Source organism: Antedon mediterranea, chromosome 2, assembly GCF_964355755.1.
Source record: "Antedon mediterranea chromosome 2, ecAntMedi1.1, whole genome shotgun sequence".
Lineage (NCBI taxonomy): Eukaryota > Metazoa > Echinodermata > Crinoidea > Comatulida > Antedonidae > Antedon > Antedon mediterranea.
The window spans coordinates 36792683-36808051 of NC_092671.1; the positions used below are offsets into that span (position 1 = coordinate 36792683).

A 15369-nucleotide genomic window follows, 5' to 3' on the forward strand; every position below is an offset into this window, starting at 1 on the left:
TTATGGATTTTGAGATAACATTTTTTTTTTAAATTTAAAATTATAATAACTGTAAATTGTATAACTTGACACGAATGAACCTAACAGTTTTATCAACAAAAATATGTTTGAACTTGTCAATTGTATGGATTTTGAGATAAAATTATATATCAGTTTTTAAAAAAATTGTAAAATTATACAATAACTGTATGTAATTGTAGAACTTAATATTTTTATCAACAAAAAATTAAAAATCATTTTATATGTTTGAACAAATAGTTTATCATTATAATTGCACTTCCTTGATAAACAGTAAAACCCAAGTCACTGTGAAGGATGAACCCCCTTCCTACTAAATAAAAGGTCGCTACACTTCTCAATACCCCTGGGAATCTGAGAATACAACAAGCAGGATATGGTTAACCAACGCCAGTTTCATCGACGCATAATGTCGTTGAGATGAATATAAAACATCACAATACCCTGAGAAAGTGAAAACTACACCATTAATGATTCATAATAGCCTCGCTGTATCAAGTATAAGAAAATGAAGATTACTGTAGAAACTGTTTAAAACAGGACAAAATCTGATTGAATTAGGCTAAGATTTGGCAAGGTGCCAAGGCTAACGCTGCCTAAATCTTCAAAAAAAAAATCAATTAAACTATCGCTTGGACAATGTAACAATGATGTACTGTATGGGCCAAAATGACACATTTAGCAGTATGATCGAAGCTTGCTATAATCATATAAAAACGTAAAGCTCTGTCTACACTATCAAACTTTATGTGACAAATGTGATGTGCCCATATATGGACATGATGATATCAATCACTACCATATCTGGGCATAACACTACCATATTTAGGCACATCACGCTTTTTGTTGTCAAACTAGTTTGATAGTGTATACAGAGCTTAACATGTTTATCTACCAAGCATAGGCGAAGTAAGGAAACTAGTGCATGACAGAATATTGGAATAAAATTAAGTACGACGTTTCAGCATGTGTAATAGTGTCCTGAGAATACAAAACTAATCACCTTCTTCCTCTGATTGTATTCCTTATACACTGATTTACTACGCTATACTTTCCTAAAGAGTTGAGGCCCAAAAAAACTTATCTACTGTAGCGCATGAAAGGACAAGCAAAAGATGACCGGTAGAATTATCACTCCAATGAGAAATCACTTGTTTTTCCCTTCCATTTAAATGCGACTCACACGAAATGAAATTAAACATAACATGAAATTTGAAGTTTTTTTTTGCATGACTTATGATATAACCTATTATTTGGGTACATATTTAATAATGACCATAACAAATTTTGTATCATATTATCTCTTAAGGAAATGCTATATTAATATCATGGGGAAATCTGTTGTACTGCTGGTATCTATACCAGTACTAATAAATGTGGTTCGTATAATAATGTATATATAGTCTCTTCTTGTCTTCTGTGAAATTTTCGAAGTTTAAACAACTATTCCCTATACTCCAGTTTGGGTGCTAGCTTGGTGTTTTTGTCTTTTTGTTCTCTTCCGTTTGTTTTCCACTCTTTCTCGTCGAGCGCATAGAGACATTGTTTATTTGCGCTATATAAATCTATCTATTATTATTATTATAAAAGAACAAGACATCTTCGGGACTAACAAAATGTCCATGCCACCTCTCTACTGTATTTATACATCTTTAATAACTTTTTTTTAAAAACATGTTATAAAAATGTTAATTAAAAATTGTGCATAGGAGACAAGAAAAAATATTGATAGATATTGCTGTACATTAAAAGCACGAAGTGTGATGTGGTTTACAAGTGTATACCGGTATTACAGTACAAATGAGAGAGGAATGTTAATATTATACTAGTGCATTCATTAGAGACATGATAAGGGCCAATCGTATCCTGCTTCCATTGCACGCTACCGGCCTACACAATCATCCGATTTTAAAACCAAAAAACAATTATTTTCAATAAAAAGATTTTTATGAATTTTTATGATGATTTATTTGTACAGTAATTACTATCTACTTAAATCAATATATTTAAAAAATCTTTTATATATTTTATTTATTGCTAAAAAAAGTGATTGTAATAAGTTCTTTATAGTCAATTTTATTATTATATAATAAGCAAATAATGGTCGCTGTCGAATGTGTAGTAACTACTTTACAGTAGTACTAAAAAGAACACAGAGTTAGTACTAAAATGGTAATCACAAATCTGTAATAATATCTCAATAAAACTATTGAAAAATGACATAAAACATATCTGGTGTTAATAAAAAAAAAACTGCTCAACATTTGAGTAACCAATCAAGTACACGTTGAAGTTGTGCGATATGAAAAAACTTAAACAAAGGGGTAACATATATAGAGACATAAGCATAACACCAAGAACACAAAGGCACAGCTCATTTGCATACAGCTGGCGTTGTGACCTTTGCTGTAAGAGGGCTAAAATGATTATGAGAACGGACCATCGGAGACGTATCTTTCACCATTTTCCACTTGGTTAGTTTACAAGTACGGGACTCAAATATTAAGCAAATAATATTAAACAAGTGGATAAATATACATACAGTGATATCATACGCTTTGCTTAACCGATTTTGTTAAGGTGGGAGATTTTCATGGGTTACTTAATGTACGTGATTGTTCTCCAAATTGTTTTTTATCGAGTTACATCTCTAAAAGTGAAGTTTAAACAATTTAGTCAAGATATAAAAACAATATAATGATATGAGTCACCTTTTGAGTGTTAGTATTAAATCAGTAAATCAACTTAATTCGAGATAATACCAACAATGCATTATAATACGATAAATGTGTTATTAAATTTGTCCTTATTCATTTGCGAATCAAATTTAATATTAAATTATGAAATAAGGAGAATGAGTAATAGTAATTGTAACAGTAAATTTAATTATTTAGAGCATGTATCAAGCACAGTAACATTTTATAAGGCTCTGTTTACACTATCAAACTTTATGTGACAAAAAATGTGCTAACGTATTGACATGATGATGCCATATCAATACCATATTTGGGCATATCTCCACAATATTTAGGTACATCACACTTTTTGAGACAGAGCTTAAGATTTTTATATTTAGAAGTAAAAGTTGGTGCATAAACAATCAAAACATTAAGGAAATATTCCCAACAATACTGTACTTTATTTTTCCTCTTTCAGAACACAAAGGGTACTTAACTTTATTCCTGTGGAAAATGAAAATTGTTTTCGTAAGAAGTTTTTAAACAATTTGCTCATATCATATTATGATTCTTATGTTAAAATGCAGTGTCTCAGTAATGACTCTAATTTTGAGCTTCGAAAAAAAATGTCAAAGAAATGAAGGCACCTTGCAGATGGATGTAAATAAAAATACACTGAGATACAGTACTTCGAAAATAGGCACAGTACCATACAATTCCAAAAAGTACATTTAATCGCATAAAGATCCTTAAATCGACCACTAAAGTGTAAATGTTTGATAATATAATATAACCAATCCAACACTTTACTAGCCAAACGATTTATCTAGGTGTAAAATGGAACAAGGTCTATGTGCTAACCTATCAAATGAAGATTAATTTCACGAAAATTGCTACAAATTTCACAAACTCTCAAATGAATTAGAAATTACTATAGTTTTTTTTCACTCTGTATAAAGTGGTAAATTCATAAGTGAAAATGTATAGTCCTGTTGTGGAGGCAACGATGCAGAAATAGTGGTGATTATAATTTGCACTGCCTCCTCCTGCTCGTAACCCTGATGGAACAATAGCATACGGAAAGCATCGGAAAGCGTTCATCTATGACGATAACGAATCATCATCATTTTCGCTTATCAGTGTTTAGTTTCTTATCAAATGATAAAATATATCAAATTGGAAATCAAGATTCTTTAACGCCATGTTCTTAGATTTAAGGAAGACTTTTTGTACAGTACAAATATATCTTAGTAACAATTAAAGATGTATTGACCCCCAAAATCATGGAAAATAAAGATGTATAAAATCAGACTTTGTATAGGCCTGTATTAATAATGCAGTATAAATGAAGTTCCATAAGAAAAAATGGAAAAAAAATATGATTTCACTAAAAAGTTAAATTTAACCAAAAATTCATTGTCTGACAAATAATTTGACTATTTTTTGCTTTCAAATTAGTTTTCTTACAGTAGGTAAATAATTTTTAAATAGCATATTCAACAACAAAAATTAAAATTTTTTCAGAAGGGGACAATATATCTTTAATAGAAACTATTTATAGATAAATATTTTGGCATTTTCATCATTTGCAGTACATACACGTTTTTGTATTATATTATTTTTTTCAATATTTTTACCACTAATTAAAGAATAACTAAATGATGAAGTCATATACTATAATAATATATACAGTTGAAGTAGCTATATTAGAAATCATTATGAAGGAAATCAAAGGAAGAGGATATTGCTAATAACTGTGAGTCCTACAGTATATAAATTTTACACTTTAATAATTACTTAATCAAACTTTTATTAACGAATTAAAATACATTTATCAACTTAATCGGATTAAAATTTCAAAAAGAAACATTTAAATAAATCAAATAATTATCATGATTTTCAATTAAAAATAATTGCCAAATTTAAAAATAAATTGTTATGGAAACGGGTAGATGAATTAATTTATGAATACAACACTTTTAGAGAGAATTATTTTGATAATTTAGTGCAGCGAGTTCATTATGAATATTGTGTAGAATCGTTGACCATATCAAATGTAATAATAATAGAGTTCTTACGCGCAACGTGATTAGCTTGTAAGACCGATTCAAAATGAAAGTATCAAACTTGATGGATATTAAATGATTGGTAATTTTATCAAAATAAAATTTATACCCATTTGCGGCAAAATTATTCACAGATAATTAACATATTTTGTCATATTTTTCAGTTTTTCATAACACAAATCAGTTACTAACAATAAAAAAAAAAGTATAGTTGATCATATTTCTCTAAGTATACATAGGTCAACCTTTGCCCTAAATATTTTGTTTAAATTATAACTATTTTGAGCAAATTTGTAATTGCAATAAGTTATTGTCAATTGTGTTAAAAATGATTTATTTATGGAAGATAGGTGGACATTTTTGGGATAGGAGGGGGGGGGGGCATCAATATGGTATTTGGAGGCTGAGATACACCTAGTATATTCACAGCTCCCACCAGGTGAGATGTGGTACAAATCGTAATCGGTGTTAAAATGTTGGAACCCGTAAAAATATACAACATAAGAAAAAAATAAAAAAAGAAATCATGAAAAATCACAAGCATCTTCAGCTGACTTCCAAATTCCTTGTACTGTAAGAAATCTACACTATCTTAATACCTACAGTAATGTACTGTACCACCATAACCACAAACCAAATAAATAAATAAGTACTATTACCTGTACTGTATTTCAATGATAAAATAATCAGTCAGTTTTAGTTAAAATTAAATTAATTTTGGTAACAGTAACACAGATGTCTTGGCTATTTTTGTATGAAATTGGGTCAAACAATTGCATGTCATCTATAGTAGAGAAGTGTAACGTGGGCTGTGGAGTGCATTTATCAATATGGTAGGTATCAGTTTTTATAATTCATCATTCCATGTGTAAATCCTGGTTCTCGACCACGGTTATAAAATTTTATCTGATAATCCATTATTTGCACAAAATCACAGATAAGGACATTATCCGGGTGATGAATTTAAATTGATAAGATATTTTAAGGATTAAATAAGAGAAGTAAGGATTTCATCTCCTCTAAATTAAAATCACAATGTTTTTGATGATAACAGTATTTTATAATAAGACATTTTTCGATATGTACACTTAGATGGGTTTAACTTTGCTAATCTTGTTGGATGTGATGTTCCAAATATGATAGTGATGTTCCCAAACATGGTAGTGGTATGACGTCATCATCATCAGGGCACATCACATTTTTTTGTCACATAAAGTTTGATAGTGTAGACAGAGGTTTACAAGAGTTAATGAAAAAAAATGGTATACACTAATACTTTTAGGTATCCAGAGGTTTCTTGGTGGGTGCTGTGTTAAAATTAGACAAGTAGTGGAAGGCCCTAAAATGAGCTTTAGGCTGGGGGGGGGGGGGGAGATTTCAAAGGTGGGCATCATTTCCTACCTCCACCCAGTGTAATAGCATTCATAAAATTCAATGCTACAGTAAATTGTTTCTCCAATCAAGCAATTTACCACTTTTTCCTCAACAACAATTGCACTGCACAAAAGTACTAGCACGTCCGCTAAACAAAGACTAAGACCAGTTGAGTAGATCTTAAAGATCAATTGAAGAAAATCATAGAACTCTAAAGCTCATAAGCATAACACTGCAAATAATCCTCAACACTGGTCACATGATCAAATCAAAATACCGTACCTACTTAAATAATGAAAAGCAATGCTGTTTTTTTATCTAGACAAAGACTTGGCTTGTGGCTCAACAATTTGCCCTACAATACAACCTGTTTAAATACAGTAGTTCTTTCATTTAATTAGGAATTGCAGGTATAGCAAAACAATATTGTAAATGATGAGAATTTAATATTTTTCTTCAGACTGTACTTTAGGTACTGTACATACAGGGATCATATTCAAATGACAGTATTCTACAGTACTGCAGTTACTGCAAAAACTTTTATTTTTATTTTATAACCTGTCTGCAATAATATAGCAGGTTTTTTATTTATTTCAGTGTCTACCACTAGTCAAGTCAAGTATCATTCACTATAAACTATTCTATATTAAAACAAATTAAATTCATACACGTTATTTTAGATACTGCAGTAACTGCAGTGGAATAATGTTGATCTCTTATTTGACAATTTACATGTGTCACCATCACAACAAATTATTATTTTAGTTTTAATATAATCATTCACATTTTTCTAAACACAAATGTTTCATTATCTTAATGATATTAAGAGTATAATAAGTATAATAATAACTCTCTGTTAAATGAATTGTCAATTTGTTATATTAACAACAAATGCTTATTTTCTCTAGATCATTATTTCCCAGGTAGCCTTGCTCTGCAGGATGTCAAACTTGGCGACATGCTATGTTTTTTACAAGTTCAATATGTCACTAGTACAATGCTTAATTTGATTGAACACTAAATTAATTTGTTACAAAATATCATAATTTTTCTTTGGAACAATAAAAGTTTTAAGATATAATATTTTTTATTTCAATAATTTATTAAATTATGATACAAGATCATGCAGTTTTAAAAACGTAAACGTGAATACAATGATTAAATACCTTGTTTAAATGGCGCACCTTGCGCTGGCTGGCCCGCGTTCTTTGACGCACCAGTAGGAGGTGAAAACATCTAAAAAAAGAAAAAACAATATTTAATAATCAAAATTATCCTCCTTACAATCACTATGCTGTCAAAAAGTGAAGAAAAAAAAAAGTGCAGTAAATATTCTTTCCATCTGTGTTCCTTCAAATCACACCAAAACTTAATTTCAACTTGAAAAAGAATTCCTTTCAGTTACTGTATGCTATAAAATGATAGTAAATTCCGATAATTGTCTAATTTTCAAACTGAATTTGATAACTATGAACATCATCTAGTGTAGAGCATGCAGCGAGATGAAATGAATGGATTGGCTGGAAACAAAGAACATAGCAACATTACTGTACTATGGACATCCAAATAGCAATGTCCACCTACAGTACTATAATAAGTACTTTTAATCGCGATATAATATTCGCAGCAAGGAATGTAGTGTTGAAAGCAAAATGAATTACAACATCAAAACTAAGCTTTCATAAATCTTCTAATCATCCTTCTCCAATCCCACTGATTTCAATCAAAAAACATTACAAATTGAATATATACGGAGAAATGAACATTTTTCCATAACTGGAGCTAAACAAACCTGGCAACAGCAATAAATCATTGTGGATAGATAATGCATATCAATTAAGTATAATCACATAAACCAGACACATTAAAATGATAATCTGACTGAAGGGAGCAAAATGAGCCCTCGATTAATACCTCTCTCGTGATTTATGACATTGGGAGAAAGAAATAATGAAAAACAATAATACATAATAGATTGGAATAAACTTTTAAATGCCTAGAAACAAGTAGAAAAGCCATATGTACTACCCTAGCATCTAAAAATAAATCGTTTACGAATCACTTCGGTAATCAACTTTTAGAGTCGCAATAAAGTGCACATGCTGGCCCACAGTAGTATGATAGTACTTTGTAGAGGCCTATGACCCAGTCAACAGTTAATTTTATTATCTTATCTACAAACCTGAACATTATTAACTACTACTGTAGTACTATTTAATTGATTTGGATTTCATCAAATCATTTTGTAAGTTAAACGAATACAATCACCTTTAAAGCTCTGTCTACATTATCAGACTTTATGTGAAAAAAAAATGTGATGTGACCATATATGGACATGACGATGTCATATAACTACCATATTTGGTGATATCACTACCATATTTGGGTACATCACAAACTAGTTTGATAGTGTAGACAGAGCTTTAAGTCATTCATAGAAGATAGAACGATATATTACTGTATGATAATGTTAAAAGCAGACTATAAACCACATTGAAAAAACTGAATATGGTATATTACTTTATTAACAATTTTAGGCTTACACAGTTCAAAAACATACGAGAGGATTTAGAACAAGTGTGACCATATACAGCGCCACATGCTGGTACTGGTACTATTTTCTTCCTGATTTGATAATTTATTGTTTCTACGTCTGGGTTTCTACTTGAAGAGATTACATTTAATGACTTATTTTGATAAGACAGCAAGTATATCACAGTTGGATAAGTACAGTGCATGTGATATCACAGTTGGGTTCAGCCACCGTTTGTAATACCTCCACCATGGTGGTGCATGCTTACTGTTTGTGTGTACAAACATCTCTTGAATTGTATTTACTAATTATTCTTTAAAATACTGGCAGAAACAGAAATATTAAGAAATACATTGAATTGAGAAGTGTATAATCATTTGTACCATTTGCATGGCATGTGCTGTGAAATGCACAATGAAAAATTCCAATGGCCTGCAGTGCGGTAAATAGCTCCACGACTGTGCTTTGTAGAAAACATACATTAGCATAGCAATACCCCATCTATGAGCAAGTGGGTACAGTATTTATTAATAGCCGAGAATGGCTTACTGTACACTCTCACAGACTACTGGTATAGGTGATCTGGCAACTGCTGGAACCATAGGGCACAAGCAAGTGTCTTTAGCATAGGTGTTCAGGCTATTGGAACCAGCTGGACTGAAACCCTTGCATGACCTCATGTGACAACCTAGCCTGACCAGTCAAGCGTACAACATTAGAAACACCTGCAAACTTAGTAACAGCTGCTTGACTTCCACTTCTCATTAGTAAAATGTCCTTAAAACACTGAGATTCCACCAGTAACCACTGGCTACAGGTGTACTGTGCTATCTTTAAACACTAAATATTAAACTGTACAGTATACTGTACTACATTTTAACTGTACAATACCAGATGTTACTACAGTAACTTTACTACATTTTATCTATAGCAATACATAGCAATGTACAGTACCAGATGTTACAGACGTAGTAGGTTTCCACTTCTGGATAATAAGCGATTGCATACATTACTGCATGTACTGCAAGATTTGATACTGTACGTCATACAGTAGTTGATACTTTACGTCATACAGTAGTTGATACTGTACGTCATACAGTAGTTGATACTGTACGTCATATAGTAGTTGATACTGTACGTCATACAGTAGTTGATACTGTACGTCATACAGTAGTTGATACTGTACGTCATACAGTAGTTGATACTGTACGTCAATGTACTGTATTGATGTAGCCTCTATTTCAATTACCTTTTTTTCATTTCAATGTATAATCTAAACAAAGATATTGGTGTTAAGCTCTATCTACACTATCAAACTTGACAAAAAAAGTGCCATGCGCCCAAATATGGTAGTAATATGCCAAAATATGGTAGTGATATGACATCATCATGTCCATATATGGATATCATTTGTTTGTCACATAAACTTTACATTGTCCACAGTATGTTTATATATAAACAATGTTAAATTAACTACTGTATAGTAAATAATGGAAACTGTAATTTAAGAATGATGTTACGTTCTTTACTGGAAACTCCAATTTTAAGAACCATTTTATTTTACTGTACGTTCTTTACATACTGTAGTAAAAAATAAGGACCAAATGCAGGCATAATTCATATCAAACTATTTTTTACCCAAAAACAAGGTTTTATCAAATGAAAATAGGATAGATTAGAGTAGAACTAATATTCATAGGCAACCTTGAAACAATAAAGTTTTGATAATCTTGTATTGTGACCTTCTCCAGTCAGGATGTATACTAAATTCATATCTATTCCTTTTTTAGGTTACTTCATATAAATAACATCCGTTTGAGATTTGAATAATATAACATGTACTGTACTGTATACAGTAGGCAGCTTCTGTATCTTTAATAATAAGAGCCAATCATTTTCATCATCAGCATGAATTAAATCCAGTAGCTTAAGGGGTCCTATTGAATTACTCTTGGAATCACAGTTAATAGCAGTTACAGGTTTGAATAAGAACTGCTTAAAGTTTGTGTTTATCTGGGTTGCACATACTGTAAGAGTGATTATAATTTGGTAATATTGTAATGTTAAACATTCATACAGATCATTAGTTGTTATGTTACACATTTTTATGTGCGAAAAAATGTAATTAGACTATTGGTTTCGGACTTGAGATTGGTGGTTTTATCTAGCCTAAAGTATCCAGTACTTGGCTTGCACAGTAGAATAAATAATTGCTTGTTTGCTAATATTTTACAGTAGCTCCACACTGTATAACAACATATCATTTGAAATTATGTTACACATTTAGACATCTAGACATAATTAGACTAGAATAATACTGTAGTTGTGCTAATTTGAGATTGGTAGTTTTATCTAGCATAAAGTACTTGGCCTACACAGATAAATGTTGCTTTTGCAGCCTACTATATCCTATTTTTGGCATCCATCTTACAACCCTATGCACCCCCACTTCCCTCCACCCACATCTTAGGATTTTGGCATATTGTCTTATGTTCACTATGTTTTTTGTATAACCTTATACAGTAATTAAAACATGTGATGTGAAACATGTACAGTACAGTACTGTTGTAAAGTACACCAATATTCTACTCTGTTAGACAGAAATTGAGTTGAACCCAAGTTTATCTAGAATATTGTAAATCATTAATAGTTTGTGAATTGCGCATACCGGAATACTGGGCTAGAAAGGGTCACTTCCTACTACTTTCAATCTTGGCTCTGTAGTAGACATCTTTTAATAAATAATTTGTATTTAATGTCATATTCTTATGTGTATATATGAGAAAAAAACATGAATAGAATATTAAAGATGCATTGTCCCCCCAAAAACATGAAAAATGAAGATTAATAAAATCAGACTTTAAATAGCCAATTTTGCAGTTATTTTATAATAAAGTTATTCACTTTTGTAAAAAAATAAACAATTATTTCACTTATAAATAAACAAAAGAAACAGTTAATGTTAACCAAAAACTACTGCAATTTTAATATTTTTTGCTTTAAATTACATTTTTTCAGATAAATAATTTTTTTTTTGATCCAATTTTTGGTCAATGAATAATGAATAACTATTATGTGACATTAAAATGCCATATTCAACAAAACAATTTCAAAAATAATTTTTTAGGGGGACAATGTATCTTTAAATCATTTTTTTTAAATTCTTTTATAGGAAGTTCTTTGGATTTACTGTACTGTACCTTATTAAGATCATTTTAGATATTTTATTTACAAGAGAGTGAAAAAAAACAAGTCTCCTAAAGTTTAATAAGAAAAATAAAACATTTAGTTGATTTATGAAGAAAAAAAAAACATGGTACAGTACAATAACACGGAATAATAGATTTTTTTTTTACATTCTTTTATAGGATGTTCTTTACGTTATCATAAATATTTGTGGATTTTTTTTTATTTATAAGAAATAAAATAAGTCTCCTAAAGTTTAATAAGAAAACTAAAACATTGGTTGATTTATGATATAATCACTGCCAATTTGTTAGGAAATATACAGTTTTGTACAACACTATAAAGTTAAGTTGAACATTAAGTAAGAAAGTACTATATAAACAAGATACGATAGTAATCTGCAAGTTATTTTTAATACAGATCTTTAATTTTGTCTTTCCGTACAGTTTAAAACTTGTAACTCGTTATCAAAATTAAGAAATTTTTTCCCAAAAATTAAAAAAACTAGTTGACACAAGATTAAGATTCAGTAAAAAATGTCAAGCAGTTGATGAAAATGCGCTTAAAGTCATTGTAAGAAAAATGATTTCAAACTCATATTCCGTTGACCTAGTATTTCATAGTATTACCATATGTCCTAATTAGATGATTCATTTTAGTTTTGGTTTAGAATTACAATAGAGCTAATTAAATCAAAAATTCAAATACAGCTTAATACTCTTCCCACTTTTACGATGATATAATCGTTTTATTGAAATGAGATTGCTTGGTTTAAAGGTAAAGTTTCATATTGTGTCTTTGAACTGTACCGCTTCTTTATAATCTCTTTTATATATGGTATGCAAGCGATTTGTGCAATAGTGACTTTATAATGCAATAGTGACTACTAAAATGCAATAGTGACTATTAAATGCAATAGTGACTATTAAATGCAATAGTGACTTTAAAATGCAATAGTGACTATTAAATGCAATAGTGACTATTAAATGCAATAGTGACTTTTAAAATGCAATAGTTATTTTTAAAATGCAATAGTGACTTTTAAATGCAATAGTAGGTTAATAAAAATAGGTTAATTTATTGCATACAGTAGCATGGTGAATGCAAGTGATAAGTCAGACTTTGACTGGTCTCCAATGCAGGCATGGTGGGTACTGGAATGATGGTAACGCTCATGTATCATGCATATGTACACTATAGACCGAAGTGTGATGTGCCAAAATATGGTAGTGGTACTATGCCCAAATATGATAGTGATATGACATCATCATGTCCATACTGTATGGGCACAGACAGACCATTAGTATGGGTATGTATGTCAGACCACAATATGAAACTAAACTTAAACCACACTTAATAAGTACCATATTCCTTTCATTTTTTTCATAGATATTGTAGATATTGTAAGAAACCTTATTATTACCCCCTCCCCTTCCCCCTAATCTATAATGCTGGATCTGCCCCTGGAAACGTTGCCTAGTATCTGTACACTGTACTGTATACCAGACTGTACATTAACAATGGTGCCATCACATTTTACTTAAGTTTAAAGGGTCACATCAGAACTATACCTGGATAATCATTAACAAATTATTATAAATTTTACTATGAGTAACAACTGATTAACTCGGTTCCACGTAAAATAAAAACATAATTACCGCTATCACACTAGCTTATGGAATCACCAACAGATCAAATACGGTCAAATAGGATTTGTATAAAGCTCTGTCTACACTATCAATCTTTACAGTATGTGACAAAAAAATGTGATGTGCCCATAATATGGACATGGTGATGTCATATCACTACCATATTTGGGTATACTACTACCATATTTGGGCACACCACACTTTTGTTGTCACATTAGTTTGATAGTGTAGACAGAGCTTTATAATAGAGCTCAATGACAGAATGAAATATAATGCTTATGGTGTAAAATAATAATTCATAAATAATTCTGTTTGAGTTAATTATTAAAAACTATTAACTTTAACAAGGATACTTTACAACATGTATTTCCAGTATAAAGTGATGAGAGTGAGAGAGAAAAAATAATGAAATATAAAATTCTGGAAGTGAGAAGAATATTTTTAATAAAATAGCTGAAGTGGAATTCATACCACTTGCTTTACATTATCATTATACTGAACTATTCTATTGAAATTAAATGCTTGATAACTTTAACAAGAGGACTTTACCTCTTACAAATTAATAGTTTTAATGCCCAAATCATATGCATTCAGTTTCATCCATTGAATTTCAACATTGTATCTGATCTACGAAATACGCAGTAAAGCCGACTTGAAAAGATGAAATTATACGCCTCGACTGGTTTAACTTGCAATCCTTTCATAGATATATTGGTTGTAATTTGCCGTATTAATAAAACTTGATTCTACTAGGATTGGTTACACAATAGCGGTGGTATATAATTGGTAGTCATAGAAGAATTCTATTATTGTAGTTTTGCGTGTATAGTACCTTTTAGTTTCAAATTTGTACGCTTCGCAATATCTTCATAATTAAACTAGTGGTGTTCACTCAACCATATCAAACACAGAATTTAATGTGGTAGAAATGTACGAATTTCTCAAAATGTGTTTCCTTTTTAAAAAAGGAGACCTTTTGTGCACCCTTACCAGACGTGATCTAAAGCCTTGTTTGTATACACTATCAAATTTTATGTGGCAAAAAATGTGCCCATATATGGACATGATGTCATATCACTACCATATTTGGGCACATCACCACCATATTTGGGCACATCACATTTTTTACATAAAAGTTTAATAGTGTAGACAGAGCTTTACTGCACTAAATCTAGAAACCTGATGACATATTTAGTGTTTTATCGTAACAACTTACCGCACTAAAATCTAGTAGATCGCTAAGCTCCTTGTCCGAGACCATCGGAACCCGCCCATTCGGACTCTGCATCATATCCTATTCAAAAAATTAAATCATCATTATTGTCTTTATAACACTCTGTAATATCAACTTTAAGCATACACAGTAGGTAGATACTTAATCAAAAATAAGCATCTGGACCTAGTGTTAAATGATTTAGAAATTCATCCTAGGCATTAAATTATTGTCTATCCGCTGATAAAATATTTAGCAGATGAGTCAGAGTAGAAAATATAGAGGACATTGTATAAGATGGTGTTTAGTTGAGCTACCATCCTGACCACAATGTGCTTTAGATTGGTAATATGGTAGTGCTTGCTTAAGCCGTGGTCTTCCGCACAAGGCGAATACTTAAGCCATGGTCTCAGTGTACAAGGCAAAAAACATTTGCTTTAATGTGTGTTTATACTCAAAGTCAATAAGGCTGTTGCTTTTGCTACCAAAACATTATATAAAAGATACTGTACATTACAATATATACAAAACAATAGATACATATGTGTTTTAGGTACAGTTACATCTTACAGTTAATGTAAAACACAATGTACAAAACAACACCATCGGGAATTCCCAAATAGCTAAACATCTTTGCAGTTTTTGCTAAGCA

At 30.7% G+C, this 15369-nt stretch overlaps 1 protein-coding gene across 4 annotated transcripts in view; it reads right to left on the reverse strand.

The window, feature by feature from the left end:
* LOC140040937 (transcription factor 12-like) overlaps positions 1 to 15369 on the reverse strand; it is a 91460-nt gene that overhangs the window by 73406 nt on the left and 2685 nt on the right. For all 4 annotated transcript variants that reach the window (XM_072087226.1, XM_072087228.1, XM_072087225.1 and 1 more), the window contains exons 3-4: positions 14721 to 14798; positions 7303 to 7372 (exon numbers count right to left, since the gene is read on the reverse strand). In XM_072087226.1, the coding sequence (XP_071943327.1) occupies positions 7303 to 7372; positions 14721 to 14798 (148 nt within the window). The remainder of the gene's footprint in view (positions 1 to 7302; positions 7373 to 14720; positions 14799 to 15369) is intronic.